This window comes from Sus scrofa, chromosome 7, assembly GCF_000003025.6.
Source record: "Sus scrofa isolate TJ Tabasco breed Duroc chromosome 7, Sscrofa11.1, whole genome shotgun sequence".
NCBI classification, from domain to species: domain Eukaryota; kingdom Metazoa; phylum Chordata; class Mammalia; order Artiodactyla; family Suidae; genus Sus; species Sus scrofa.
In genome coordinates, this window is record NC_010449.5 from 60988961 (window position 1) to 61004589 (window position 15629).

General features: G+C 43.5%; 1 protein-coding gene across 11 annotated transcripts in view; it reads left to right on the forward strand.

Moving 5' to 3' along the window:
* The window catches only part of PKM (pyruvate kinase, muscle), a 60974-nt gene that overhangs the window by 17154 nt on the left and 28191 nt on the right, over window positions 1–15629 (forward strand). For 6 of the 11 annotated variants that reach the window (XM_021099115.1, XM_021099117.1, XM_021099110.1 and 3 more), the window contains 9 exons: window positions 258–325; window positions 1882–1930; window positions 2182–2291; window positions 3050–3122; window positions 3832–3901; window positions 9393–9472; window positions 9870–9933; window positions 10085–10169; window positions 10525–10900. In XM_021099115.1, coding sequence (XP_020954774.1) covers window positions 258–325; window positions 1882–1930; window positions 2182–2291; window positions 3050–3122; window positions 3832–3901; window positions 9393–9472; window positions 9870–9933; window positions 10085–10169; window positions 10525–10627 — 702 coding nt within the window. In that variant the 3' untranslated portion in view covers window positions 10628–10900. Of the gene's footprint in view, window positions 1–257; window positions 326–1881; window positions 1931–2178; window positions 2292–3049; window positions 3123–3831; window positions 3902–9392; window positions 9473–9869; window positions 9934–10084; window positions 10170–10524; window positions 10901–15629 lie in introns of those variants that run through there. The other 5 variants (XM_021099113.1, XM_021099108.1, XM_021099111.1 and 2 more) reach the window with 2 other exon arrangements.

Here is a 15629-nt window from a genome sequence, read left to right on the forward strand (position 1 = left end):
ACTTTTTAGGGCTGTAGGAATTGCATAAAATGAGGGAGACCCACCTGCATGTTGTTTTGTAAGCATCTTCAGTCATTTTCATATTTATTTATTTATTAGTCTTTGCAACCTGACTGGGGTCCTTGAGGGTGGGAACCCCATCTCCTCTTGCCTTGGTGTGGCCTTCAGTGCCTACCTTGCCCTGGGCTGATAGTCTTTGGAAAATGGGAGGGCTCCCACCTCTCCTGGGAGATAACCTTATGGCTGTTGTCTTACAGGGCTCATATCTGGAAATCAAGAAGCAGATGGACAAGCTGGATCCCCTGGCCCATCCTCTCCTGCAGTGGTACGAGTAGAATGGTTCATCCCTCAGCGGGTGGGGGAGTAGGGCATAGTACCAGATGTGGAGCCTTCTCTTCTTGGCATCTTTCTCTTAGAGGTGGTTTCAGCATCCTTCCCAAGGTTATATATTTTATGGCTGCTTTTTCTTGGGGCTTTATTGATACACCTGGACTTGACAAGAACTCAGATCCTGACAAAGAGCCCACAGGTTCTGACATGATGCCTCAAGTTTTCTGTGGGTGTTTCCTGTTTCCTAGTAGGCTTTTGAGTGCTGCTTACATGTAGGAATTAATGCTGTTGAATTCAATTCTTTTTTTATGCATGCAGAGAGATCTGTCTCCCTATTTCTACTCCCTTTCCCTATTTCAAGCCCTTCCCTGTTGTTGACTGGTTGACTGGCCAGAGCCTTTTGAAGCACTATCATTACCCCCGCTTCCTTGCAAGGTTCTGGCCCTTCTCTACTTTCCTCTACCCCCCTGCTCTCTCCCTGATTTTGATTCCGTTCTCTATTCCTGACAGAGCTTTCCCCTTCTAGACTACTCTCTGTCTGGTTAGCCTTTGACATTAGTACTTTCTCAGTGCAACATGCTCTTTCTTAGCATGAGGAATGGCCAGGCATAGACCATCCAGGATGGCATCACAGGTACTGGCATGAAGCACCAAAAACCAAACCATATCCATAGGAGATAATGCTCCCTTGCTGAGCCATTAATGGTTTACTCCTTTGTTCTCTCCTGTCATCTGAGTTCAGCCTACATACAGCTGAGTCTGTCCCTGAATCCTCAGGAAATTTGGGCTAATTTCTTCTGTTTCTTTTTCCAGCCCAAAGAGTAACTTTTCATCTTCCCCATCTCGGAGGCTTCAGGCTTCCTCTCAGGATAACCCTGAGCCCTAGTTCTAAATTTCTAAATCCCAAGTGTCAGTTGTCACATCGTAATACAGACCCCACCTTTCTAGTTTCTTTTTTTTTGGTAGCTTACCTCTTGTTCATTTCTTTTTTTGTTTTTACTTTTTACGACTGTACCTATGGCATATGGAAGTTCCTGAGCCAGGGATCAAATCTGAGCTGCAGCTGGGGACTGTGCCATAACTATAGCAACACCAGATCCGAGCTGCATATGCAACATATGCCACAGCTTGTGACAATGCTGGACCTGTAACCCACAAAGTGATGCCAGGGATCAAACTTATATCCTCATTCAGACAATGTTTGGTCCTTAACCCATTGAGCCACAGTGGAAACTCTTTGTTCACTTCCTTTCATTGTATTCTTTAGTCTCCCTAGATATAGGCAGCCCATTTCCCACCTCTCTCTTTCTTTTATCCATTTTTTAAACTACCTTGTAACTAGCTAGTCTCTGGTCAGTAACTTCACTTTTTTTAAGTTTTTATACACAAACACTACCCGTAGGAATATCCGTATAGTGACCTGGACTTAATTCACACAGCCCTGGAATCTTTGCTTGTTCTCGCAGAGGCAGAGCAAGCTGCTACTTTGTTCAGAGTGGCCTAACCACACACTTATTCTATCCTTTTTGTTTTTACTCTGTTTTGTCTTAGGATCATCTCTAGCAACAGGTCACACATTGTCAAACTACCTCTCAGCAGGGTAAGTGACTGTTCTCCCGCTAAACTCTTTAAATTTCTGGTGAGAGGCAGGGAGGGGCTCCAAACCAGCTAACCACATTAGTCCTAGACCTGCCTGGTTGTCTTGTCCATCAGTAATAGTCTATGCGCCTAAGTATATATCCTTTATTTGGGGTCAGTACAAGCCTGATTTGCTCCCTTTCCCCAGCCCTTCCCTCCCTGATCTCGATTTCTGTTCTGTTTTCCTGACCACCCCCCCACCCTGGGCAGCAGCTGAAGTTCATGCACACCTCACACCAGTTCCTCCTGCTGAGCAGCCCTCCTGCTAAGGAGGCTCGGTTCCGGACCGCCAAGAAGCTCTATGGCAGCACCTTTGCCTTCCAGTGAGGAGTGGGGGGGGGCTGGGCATGGGTGCTGGATGAGGCAAAAATAATATAGGGGGATGGGAGGGTAGGTTCTCTTGAGGAATACGAGTTTATGTTACACTATGTCCATCAACCAGTCAGTGAACAAATACTTATTAAATGCTATTGTGATAGGTGTTGTAGAGAATAGAGATACATAAGATAAAGTCATTACTCTCAAGCTACTTACAGTGTTGTTGAGGAGAAATGATATTTACATATAAAAAGATGTGGTTGAAAGAACAGATTGGCAGGGGTAGATTTGAAAGCTACTTTGGAGGAAATCACTTTATGCCTAATTGTAGGAGGAGAGAGAGGGGGAAAAAAAGAGAGATTAAAGATAATTTCAAGGGGAGTCAGTGGTACCCTTCCTTAGGATAGATGTGAAGTCATGACTGGAAGCCATATTTGGAATCAGTGATAAGCTTGTTGAATTCAAGATGATTTTGTTTAATTTGAAATAGCAGGATAATAGACAAATGAAAATATTGAACCAGCAGTTGAGGATTTAGGATGGGACTAGCCAAAGCACAGAAAAGAGGGTGGGACTGAATATTAGCCACACACACACACATCTTGCATGCCTGTGATGACACCCATGTGCATGTCCATTGCTAGGTGTATCTGTGTCCATCTTCATGTCCTGCGTGGGTGAGAATGGGTGGGAGTGGCAGTCTTGGAAGTGTTTTTGAGAACCTCATACCATGAGGAGACATATATTCTACCCTGCCTTGCAGTGGGTCCCACATTGAGAACTGGCATTCGATCCTGCGCAATGGGCTGGTCAATGCATCCTACACCAAACTGCAGGTGAGGCTGTGCCCCTTTTCCCTTTCCACTCCCTGCCCCCTGCCCCACTCAGTTTTGGGGAAGTCTGCCCTAGAGTACCCAGCTGTTTTTTGCTTCAGCATCCTCAAACCTAGCCTCCCGTGAGGCTTCCCTAGGGAGGAAGTTGCAGCCACGTAGAATGAATGTGACTGTTGTATATTTGACCTTAAGCTGTGCTTTTTGGTGTTGTAGGAATGGGAATGTAGCTCTAGGCAGGAATCAGCTGTAGGCTGATTGCAGCCACTGTGATCAATTAACCTGTTAGAACTTTTCTATTTATTTAACTGTTCATTCAGAGAGTTGATATAGGAGACATATTTCTTTGCTCTGCAAGACTCTAAAGAATGGTTATTGTCCCTCATCCTGGCTGCTGTCCTATATTCCTTTTTGGGGGGTGGTAATCTGCATATGTCCCAAGGCCTAGGGACAGGAGCATGGATTCTGAGGGAATGGATTCAACGGCTCTATAACTCCTCTCCAAGGCATCAGTATCTAGTGTTTCATAGGCAAAGGGTTAACCTGCATCCACTTTTCAGCCAAGCAGCTTTTCAAGAGTAGGTGCCTAAGATTATCTGAATGAGTGAGAAGATAAAATGGGGGGACAGAGGGCTGGATAAGCCTTGTGGCTGCCTAATATACAGCCATGGGAGGGCCCAGGCTCATATTGCTCATCCTGGTGTTTCCCTGCAAGCTGCATGGAGCAGCCTATGGCAAAGGCATCTACCTGAGCCCCATCTCCAGTATTTCCTTTGGATACTCAGGTAAGAAATAATCTCTGGCCACGTTGACTCTATTTACATTGCATCCATTTTGTGAATACATAATCCTATGCTGTCTCCTCCATCATGGATACTTGGTCTATGTCAGTTCTCTCCCCAGTCATGGATACATAATCTTCTCTACTTTCTCTCCTTAGAAATTTAGATTCTTTGCAAAGTGAGGCCATGTCTCCCTTTCTCTTAGATAGTCCTCTTCTTCATGGGGATGGTTTTATTCACTGGAGAGGCTTGGCTCTGAGAATGGGTTATGGAATAACTGGTAGATGAAACTAGGCTCTTTTGGAGAACACATTTTTGGTAGTAGCCTGTCATTACAGGTTGTGTGTGTGTACACATGCGTATCGGTTTATATATGAAAGCTTGAGTCCCTTCCATTGGCTTATATCTCTGGAGACATTGTTCTTCTCCCTGTCAACCACCTTTTACAATTTAAACTGTCTGTAATTACACACTATTGTATTAGTCACTTTAAATATAAGAGAAAGCATTTTATTTCAAAGATAGGCATGAACAAGTTTCATAGTTTAGTTAGGAGATGAGTTAAGCTTTGTCCAGTTCAGAAAATGTATCTGACTTAGAGCTCTGTCTTTGTTCCAGGTTTATGTCTGAGTTCCTTTTCAGTCTTCTTTTGTTCTTATTCTGTATCGTCTGTGTATAAAAGATAGCCACCACGTAGCTGCATGTCTACCGTATGAAGGGGACAGTGCTAGATCCTTTATAGATTACTATTTAGTATTCTCCAGTAATTATAACTGTTACAAAGATAAGGAAACTTGGGTCCAGAAACGCAAAACCAGAAAATTCCCTAATAATAGGATAAACCAAACAGTAGAAGAAAGGAGATAATACAGGTAAGAGCCAAAATCAGTGAAATAAAAACAGGTATCAATAGGAGTTCCCACTGTGGCAGAGTGGGATTGACAGTGTCTCTGTGGTGCCAGGATGCAGGTTTGATCCTCTGCCTGGCACAGTGGGTTGAAGGATCCGGCATTACTGTAGCTCTGGCGTAGGTCACAGCTGCAGTTCAGATCTGATCCCTGGCCCAGGAACTCCACATGCCTCGGGGTGGTGAAAAAAGAAAAGCCAGATATATTAGATAGGTCCAAAAAAGCCAAAAGATGATTCTTTTAAAGAACTAACCAGACAGATAAACCTGGTTAGACTGATTAAGAAGAAAAAGCACAATTAATAAAAAGTACGATTAAATAATGAAGAAAGGAACATAACTATCGATGTAGCAGAATTTTAAAAGTTAATGGTGGAAATCCATCAGCTTTATGCCAGTGATTTGAAACCTTTGTCAAAATGGATGAATCCCTAGAAAAATATAACAACAAAACTGATTCAAGAAGAAATAGTCTGAATAGCTCTAAAATTATAAAAGACATTGAAATAGTAGTTTAAAATTTTCTACAACAAAACAGAAAAAGTTACCAACCCCTGATAATTTTACCTAGTGAGTCTTAAGTCAAACTTTCAAAGAACATATTATCCCAATCTTAAACAAAATCATCCAGAGAATAGAAAGAAATGGAATTGCAAATCATAATAAATTGATAAATTTAACTTTATTAACACTAAAATCTTCATCAGAAGACACCTTAAGAAAGTAAAAAGTTAAGTTACAGAGCAGGAGAAAACATTTGCAACACATATAACCGCAAAAGATTAGTAGTAAAAATGTGTTAAAAAAAAATTCTTTCAGGAGTTCCCATTGTGGCTCAACGAAAATGAATGTGACTAGTATCCACGAGGATGCAGGTTCGATTCCTGGCCTCTCAGTGGGTTAAGGATCTGGCATTGCCATGAGCTGTGGTGTAGGTCGCAGACACATTTGGCGTGGCTGTGGCTGTGGCTATGGCTATGGCTTAGGCCAATGGTTACAGCTGCGATGAGACCCCTAGCCTGGGGACCTCTATATGCCATGGGTTAGGCCCTAAAAAGACCCCCCCCCCCAAAAAAAAAATCACAAATAATAAAAAGACAACTCAGTTAAAAAATAGGCAAACAACATGAACAGACATTTCACTGAAGATGTGACCAAGGAAACATGAGCAGCTGCTCAGCTTCTATTAATCAAGTAAGTAAAACAAAACCAAAATGACTTACCATTTAGCATGTAAGTGGATTGGCAAAATTTGAGAATCTGATGCCTTTGATTGTAGCAGAGGTGTAGATCAGCATGATCTCTTTTATTGCATATGGGAATATAAATTGGTACAACCACTTTGGAAATAATTTGGTGGTAAATTTCATAAAAGTGAGAAAATTTTACCCCTGCAATCCAGCATTTTCATTTCTGCATATGTCCACCCAAAGGTGTATACATGTATGTTCAGAGTAATACTGTTTGCGACAGCAAATCTTAGAAACAATGCAAATTCTCATCATCAGGAGAATGGATAGAGTTTCCGTTATGGCTCAGTGGTGACGAACCTAACTAGTATCTATGAGGATACTGGTTCAGTCCTTGGTCTCGCTCAGTGGATTAAGGATCCAGTGTTTCCATGAACTATGGTGTAGGTTGCAGATGCAGTTTGGATCTGGCATTGCTATGGATGTGGTAGCTACAGCTCCGATTTGACCCCTAGCCTGGGAACTTCAATATGCTGCAGGTACGGCCCTAAAAAGTCAAAAAGAGAGAGAGAATGGGTAGATACATTTTAATATATTCTTGCATCGGGCTGTCATTCAGCAGTGAAAATGAGCCAACAATGGCATTCAACAACTTGGGAGAAATTAGCTTAGGCCTGTAGGTATTCATTGTGCTATTAAATAAAAGTGTGTAATGAACCAAAGGTCATGAGTGATCCATGAAGGGTAAGTGCTCAGTGAATATTTATTGAATGTGTGAATGAGTCTTACTCCATGTGCTTAGGGTCCAAAGTGTGGGTGGGGTTGGAATAGTCTTTTGGCTTTGTCTAGGTTCTTAGTTTTTATCTTTGTCCCTGCCTGAGCTTCCCTCTAATTAAGCTCTTGTTCTAAGTAGTGAGGTTCCTCTGCCTCCCGCTACCCACAGAGTTTCTTTTTGTCTATTTTCTCCCTATTCTCTCTCTCTCTTCTCTCCCATTGGCCTTTATTTATTACTGAGTGCCTGAATGACTTTAGTTATCATTTGAAGCCAGAAATCTCTATTGACTTTTTAATTTTCTTCTTTATTTACTGCTTATGTAAAATATCATATGGCACCATTCTTCATCCTCTCCAAAGGTCAATTTGATTATATATACAAAATGACATATGCTTTTGCTGTTGGAGTTACAGGTCATCTTGTTCAATCTCTTATTACTTTACAGATAAGAAAGCAGATACACAGAAAAAAATGACTTTGTCGGGGTCATACGGCTTGAAGTAGCAGAGCTAGAACCCAGATCCAGTTCTCTTAACCTCTAGGCCAGTTACAGGACTGACAGGGTAGGCTTTGCTTGAATGACTGAGTTTCCGAGGGCCCCATAGATATGTGAGAGTCTCTACCACTGGGTGGGATGTTTGGTAATGTCCAGACTTATTTTAGTCACTCTAGCATTTGGCCAGCTCTGTCTTTGTTGTATGTTTCCTTCTGCTCCTTTCTGCTCTGATTTTCTTTATTCTTCCTCAGGGTATCTGTAGGTTAGTGTCACCGGGTACCCTCTGGACATCATTATAAATAGAGAGCATCCATTTAACTAGCGGAAACTGATGACTTGGCCGTAGTTGCAGGTTAAAATGAGGCACAGTGGGAGATGGTAAACTTTGTCTGTTTATTTAGTCATGTGTAGAAACTTCTCACAAGTATATACTCTGGACACCAAGTCTTTAGGGACTGTCTTTGCCTCCAGGTTCTCAGTGTGCATTGGAAAACTCACAGAAGATGATTGGGTCACTGCGGACAGGACAGTGTGCAACAGGATTGAAATGGGACAAGATTTAGATTATATCATAAGGACCATCTCTAAGACTAGTCGTAGAAATCAGAGTGTTCTCTGGGGTAGAACCTAAGTGGGAATTTCACTTAGGACCGTGCACTGAAATACTCAAATCTAAAAATGTCGTAACGTTTGGACACAGAGCTAAACCTAGTCAAGACTAATGGAGAAGTTGGAAACAGGGGTGGTAGGTATCCTGTAGGAGGAAATTGGAAATTCAAGTCTTGAGGCTCTCATTGCCCTGAATTTTGTCAGGGACTTCAGTATGAGTGCATGATGAATTGACAGCCTGAGCAGTGAAGAATGTCAGTCCAGTGGTTATCATTTCTACCTCTATACCATGACTATCACAAAACCAAGACTTGCAGCAGAAGTTAGTTGGAGTTAGAACGTTCCAGGGTGGGCTGATCAGATAAGGGCCCCTGCTTATGACCTGCAATGATGGCATCATTTTCCATCCTCACTTATCTTCCTTTCAGTGTCATGGTCTCATATGCACATACACAGACTCATCCCAACTGTCATAAGGCTGTGCCTGTGATGAAGCTGAATACAGAGACTGAAGTCCTAATCATAGGCCAGAAAGAGTTGGCACTCTTTCATATCTAAACAGGAAGAATTGGAATGAGTCTATAGTTATAAACAGGGCTATTCAGTGAGGGGTAAGGAGGGTGGAGGATTTATGGATCTAGATAGGGCGAAAATGAGTGAATTGGCACCTCTCCCTTAAGTCTGGGAAGACTTTCTGCAGGAAGCAGGACTCTTCAAGGTAGTTACTGTTATGGTTACCTGTGGAAAATTTTTCATCTCTTAATGTTGTGCTTTATCCCTTTACCCTGAATGACTCTTGTCAGAGCTTTTTATGTAACTTTGAAACTAGAGTAGTTCTGATTTGCTCTGCTTGCTTCCTCTCCACTCATTTCACTCAGCCTGGCATTTGACATGAGGCATTGATGTCACCATTCTCCTGGGCCGCTCATTCCTGGCTCATTTCACGTGTTACTTCCTATCTTAGAATCCTTCAGTGATGCCCTGATGTTCTTAGGATAAAGTCCAGTTGCCTTAACATGGCCTACAAGGTCTGCTTGATTTTATCCTAGCCTACCTCTTCCACATCATCTTTCACCACTTCTCTACCATTGACTATACCCCATACAAACTAAGGCACAAGGCTTTGCTTTTCCTCCAGGCCATTCATGTCATATTACCTCTGCTTAGAACACTTCCCTACCTTCATTTAACTAATTAAGTCTTCCTAATCCTATACTTCTCAGCCTAGCTGTCACCAGGAAGCCTTCTTCAAACCCCTAGGCTAGGCTGGTTCCCCTCCTCTGACTCCACACAGTGTTCTGTATCCTTCCCATCATAACCTTTAGCATGCTGTGTTGTAATTATTTGTTCCTTTCCTGTAATCTCTATAAAACTAAAGTCTGTGAGGGCAGATACATTGTTTTCTTCGCTGTTGTATTACCATGTATCTCTAGCTTAGTGCCTGACACATAGTAGGCACTTCAGTAAATATTTGATTAAGGAATGGGTGACTGAACTGGTTTGTTGTTCTGTGACAGGAATGGGAAAAGGACAGCACAGGATGCCCTCCAAGGATGAGCTGGTCCAGAGATATAACAGAATGAATACCATCCCCCAGGTATTATTCGTTAGTTGCCCTTGGTCCACTGAGGCAGAACCCTTCCTCTGGGATAAGTTTAGGCTACAGGGGTGGATGGGGAAACAGTGGTAGTGGTGGGATGGGTGGTTTAAAGATCATTTTGAAGGAATCAGATATGTTTTAAGATGAACACATTTCCAGAGTCATTTGTGGCCTCAGTCATAAGTATGAAGGCAGAGACTGAGTTTAAATGCAGTGACATGAAACTGTAAAGATGGAAGCCTGGACTCATCTAGACTGATTATGGGAAAGCAAAAATTTTGGGGGGGTGACTGGGAGCCCAGGATATCCCAATACCCATCCCCAACCATTACCTACTAACCAGCCTCTCTAGGGAAAGTGTAACAGTCTACCTGGCTCTGCTTTCCTCTTCCAGACCCGATCCATTCAGTCAAGGTTCCTGCAGAGTCGGAATCTAAACTGTATAGCACTTTGTGAAGGTATGTAGCTTACCCAGCCCCTGTTTTTCTGGGCCCTCTGTCTTTATTTCTGGTGCCCCTTTGGCACATGGATCCAACCAAGGATAATGATGATGCCATTTCTTCCCTGCCTAAACATTATATCTGTAACCTCTGGCCCTCTTCTTCCCAGTGATTACATCCAAGGACCTCCAGAAGCATGGGAACATCTGGGTGTGCCCTGTCTCTGACCATGTCTGCACACGGTTCTTCTTTGTGTAAGTCTAGGAGGTTACCTTGGGGACTCCTTGGAGGAGTGAGGGTGCATGATGGGACTGGGAGCATGACGACGTGTGACTATGGGGAAAGTCTCTTTCTGTTATCAGAGACTTGTCCCTGGCTACCTGAGTGGTGCTAGCACTGGGACTTGCCCCTTGGAGGACAGGGATGGGTATAGATCAGGGTCTGTTTAGAGGAAACCAGATAAGCTGAATCTTTTCCACACTAAAGAGTAACAAGAAAGGGTTTGACTTACGGGGTGGTGTGGCCACACTTCTGAATGCAGTTCCATTGGTTGACATTATTCTGGTATTGTTCTCCCTCTTGCGCTCACACTTGCCCTATCTTTGGCAGATATGAGGATGGTCAGGTGGGCGATGCCAACATTAATACTCAGGACCCCAAGATACAGAAGGAAATCATGCGTGTGATCGGAACTCAGGTTTACACAAACTGAGGGGGCCCCAGCCCTCGTACCACCCCCATTCCCCCGGGATCCATCCACCCTAACAAAAAGGGCTCAGGAGCAGCAGACAGGGCTGCCCTGAGGACAAGGGGCCATTATCAAGGGGCAGGAAAAGAATAAAAGCGGCGGCCTTCATGGTGGAAATTGACCCAGGAACTACTCCACATTTGGATGGCCCAGATTGACTCCCTACTCCTGATTGTCCCAGTTGACTTCACCCTGTTTGTAAATAAAACAATAAAATGGAAGGTGCTGTGGACTGGATATGATCACTGTGGTCTGACTAGCCTTGGCCCAGCACCTGCCCCAAGCCCCAATGGAGGTGGGGGTGGGGAGAGTGGAACATCACGAGGGTTGGGACTGTTTATGTTGTGGGAATCAGAGCTGAATCTGTCTAGTATAGTATACTACAGATCTGTCAACATTTTAACCAACAAATTAGATAAAGGAAACTTATCAGTTATGCAGATGACATAAACTGAGGATATAGAATACCACTGATGACTGTTCTTCACGATTTAAAAGGACTAATGGAGGCCAAAACCCCTCAGATTTCCTATCCTTAGAACCTCTACTTTCTGCATAAAACCTCTCCCCTCTCCTTTGCTGTATATATCAGGAGCTGATCCCTACTTGCCTCCTCCTTCCAGCTGTTTCTTTTTGATAGGGAGATGAGGGGAGAGCTGGCAGGTACAGGAAGTGGGTTGGTCTCTAATTCAAAATCTATAAAGAAATCCTAAGGAATCAGCTTCCCTTAGTGAAATGAAATCCAAATTCTCCAAGGCTAGCAATGGGAGGGAAGACAGCTGTTCCTAGGAGACCTAATTGTTTCAGTGAAAGCCATCTCCCTGATGAAATTCCCACTGCCAGCCTTCTGCTGGCCTTTAGGCTATGCTCCATGTACCTAAAATCCTAAATTAGTTACAAGAGACCAGTTGGACATTACAAAATATTTTATGAATTATTAATGAAAAATAGGAACATAAGCATAGAGACAACAAAAAGCACTGAACAAGCCTGGTTTTTAAGTATAGATTTTTAATTCTGTTATAACATCTTGATGTTGGACTACCTGTTTCTTTTCATTATCTTCACCCTACTTCGGAAATAACCTTCTTTGCCTGGGTGCCTTACCTGCTTTGTAGTTATGACTACAAGGCCTGAACTTAACATGGAAGTACCATTCTTAAGGTCCATCTCCTAGGAGCTGTTTCTTAAACTGCTTTACTCCTTGAATGAGACTGCTGCCATTCTGACTCTACATGTCTCCTAAGGCTCTCTCCCCCAATCTGGTTTCAGGTCTAGGAGAATAGCTCTTCTCTAAGTAAATGACCCCATCAGGTGACCCACCCTAACTGAAAATCCTGCCTCCTGGGAAGACCCTTGCAGCTCATCTGTGTAGTATCAGAGATAGCTACTAACATTTTTTAGTTCTTAGGTAGATCATTAAGTTTATAACACTTTGGCTTTCTTACCAAGTGCTTGGTATTGTTGTAAGCTCTCTACTTGTATTGACTAATACAATTCTCAAAACAAGCCTGCGAAGTAGATGTCATTATTCACATTTTGCAGATGAGAAAACAGGCACAGAGGATGAGTGATTTGCTCAGATTCCACGGCTAGTGACTGATGGGGCAACCTGACTCCAGAATTGCTATTCTGGTTCTATGCTATATATCCTTTCAAACTTCACAATTTTTGTTTTTTTCATTTAATCCTGACAACAAAGATGGAAGATAGGTGTTTTTAGAGATCATAAGTAATATGTGCAAGGTCTCACAGTTGGTTAGTGGCCATTGCTGGGTTTTTAACCAGATTTGCTCAACTCCAGGACTTGAGCTCTTAACCATTCTTTTACTTCCCCAGCGGTTCTCAAACTGTTGGCACTGGTGTTCCAACAGTTGAACCTACGTGCTTGGCTACTCAAATGGTATAACATTTTTGCTCAGTTTTCAGAAATTATTAATAGATTTTTCTCAGTTGTAACCATTTCTTAGTTTTTCTGTATCAGTAACATCTGACAGAGCAAGTACTAGCAAACGGTGGAATGAGAAGTAATGAACAGGAGTTCCCGTTGTGGCTCAGTGGTTAACGAATCTGACTAGGAACCACGAGGTTGTGGGTTCGATCCCTGGCCTTGCTCAGTGGGTTGGGGATCCGGTGTTGCCGTGAGCTGTGGTGTGGGTTGCAGACGTGGCTTGGATCCCATGTTGCTATGGCTCTGGCGTAGGCCAGTGACTACAGCTCCAATTAGACCCCTAGCCTGGGAACCTCCATGTGCTGCGGAAGTGGCCCAAGAAATGGCAAAAAGATAAAAAAAAGAAGTAATGAACAGATAGTGTATGTTTCCAGAAAAACTCAAAATACCTGAGCTGACCTCATGGAAGTCACTTTTTTAATAGGATATACACAAGTCTTTTAGTGCCAATAAAATTATAATGAAATTAAATGTACCATTTTATAGTGTTCTGCATAACAGCAACAGGAGTTTTTTAATCTGAAAAGTTAGAAAGCTGTACATGAAAAAATTCAGGAATTCCCTGGTGGCTCAGTGGGTTATAGTCTAGCATTGTCACTGCTGTGGCACAAGTTCAGTCCTTAGCCTCAGAACTTCCACATGCCGCAGGCATGGAAAAAAAAAATTCAAAACATGTATGGTATAAAACAAATCTAATTAAAACCCGCAGCATTCCTATAACAAGAATGCTTGCATTGCCCAGAAAGTTGCACAGGGCCCTGAATTTCTGGAGAGGAGTCCTCCCACAGCCTGGAGTGGAAATTAAAGGACCATTGCCCCTTTCTCCCACCCAGGGCTGGCTGCCTTAGAGGTGGGAGGTGAAACCTGTGAAAGCCAAGTCTGTGCCAGAGATTGTCCTTCACCAAAGCCAAGATTGTTGCAAATCCTACACACAGAGGTTCACCTACTCCTGGTTCACCCTTTCAGACCTGGACAGGCTTTGTTAGTACTAGGTCTGGGAAAATAACTATTTTCTTCAATTAGTTCTAGGGGGAGAGTAAATAGCTATGATTTCTGGATTGAGAACTTAAAACTCCTGGAGTTTAAACTTCCCCATCCCTCTTATGGTAATTTTCCATCCAGGCAGGGTGTGGCCATGATTCAGTTTGTGGTGAGGATGTGGCCATCCAGAGAGGAGGAGCCTTCTGTTAGATTCTGCCTTTCATCTTGGCCAGTGGGGAGAGGGAGGGAAGAGGCTGGTGCTGAGTCATGACTGGGTAACTTACCAGGTTCTCACAAGATGGATTCTGAGATGGAGGTTTGGGTGCTGTCTCAGTTTCTGGAATCAATTTGGGAGTGGCAGGGAGGAAGCTTCAGGGGTCACACAATTCCTTCAGAGCCCTCTTCCCCCAGAAAGGGTGGGAATAAAGTGGTTCATCTGAAGTGACATCAGTCTCTGGAGTATAGGAATTTTCCCAAGTGTTTCAGAGCCACCCTGCAGTGGGCCCAAAGATGTTACCTTTAAGTTAAAGCATTGCCTACAAAAATTGTTTTATGTAGAAAAGAGATCAAAATTTCCTTTGTCCTAGCTCTCCTTCCTGGGACAAGTAGATCAGGCTAGCTGGTAGCCAGTGAGCATGGAGTGGAGACTAGAAATATGGTGCTAAGGACAATGTGACTTTGATGGAACTACAGCAGGAGGACATCCTGGGGAAGGAGGCATTTGATCTCTTGTTTGCTGATGCCTTTCTTGGTCTTCCAGATCTTAATTACTTTGGGGTAACAAGGCCTGCATACAATTCCACTTGCATCTTAGGGAGCCTGAGCTCTGGCTGTACTTGTAGGGAAAAAGGAGAGAGCACCGCAGTGGGAAAAGGTAGAGGCTTGGTGGATAGGACAAACCCACCCTAAGGAGGCTTTGTCCTGTAAGCACTAGCAGTTCTGGGCTATAGAAAAATTGCTGGAGGTCTTGTTGGCTGGGGTAGGACTTCACTGGAATGAACAAGGACTTCTCAAAAATCTTCTCTCCATCTAAGTGCTGATGAGGCATCTCCTTAGGAGGGGGACCTAGATACACAGTTTGATCCAGAAAACTTTTTTTTTTTCCACTCTTCCTTTCCTCTGAAAGGGTCTTTCCATACATACATTCATGTCTCCTTCCCTTTTCCTCACAACCTCTTCCCTCACTACCCTTAACTCCAAAAGGCCAACTTTCTCTTTCTTCCAGGATTTGTCTGGAATTAAGATTTTTCTGCCACCCTTCCACCTACCCCTGGTGGGCCTGAAGAGATCTTGGGAATCTGAAGGAAAGCAAAGAAGAAATTAAAAAGGCTACTTGTTCTGGCTCTGGAAAGGGCATATAAAGTCCAAAGTGAGGAGTTCCTGTCATGGCTCAGTGGAAATGAACCTGACTAGTATCCATGAGGATGCAGATTCAATCTCTGGCCTCACTCAGTGGGTTAAGGATCCGGTGTTGCCGTGAGCTGTGGTGTAGGTCGCAGACGTGGATCGGATCTGGCCTTGCTGTGGCTGTGGTGTAGACCAGCGACTACAGCTCCAATTAGACCCCTAGCCTGGGAACCTCCACAGGCCATGGGTGCGGCTCTGGGAAAAAAAAAAAAAAATTCCAAAGTGATAAGCATTTCTAAACCTGACATTCAGGCCAATGGGTTGTCCTGGGAATTTATATTGGCCTGAGAAAACTAACTGCTGTTTCAGGCAGAAGCCAAGAGTTAACATAACGGTAAATAAAACTTGTAATCTTGCCCTCTTTGTCAGGGCCAAAGTTTTTCTGTTGGCTCCAGAGTTGGGTCAGATATTGTTTGCTTACACACCTACCTTGCCAGTGACTCCAAATGACCATCAAGAGTTAAATCAGGAGTTCCCGTCGTGGCGCAGTGGTTAACGAATCCGACTAGGAACCATGAGGTTGCGGGTTCGGTCCCTGCCCTTGCTCAGTGGGTTACCGATCCGGCGTTGCCGTGAGCTGTGGTGTAGGTTGCAGACGCGGCTCGGATCCCGCGTTGCTGTGGCTCT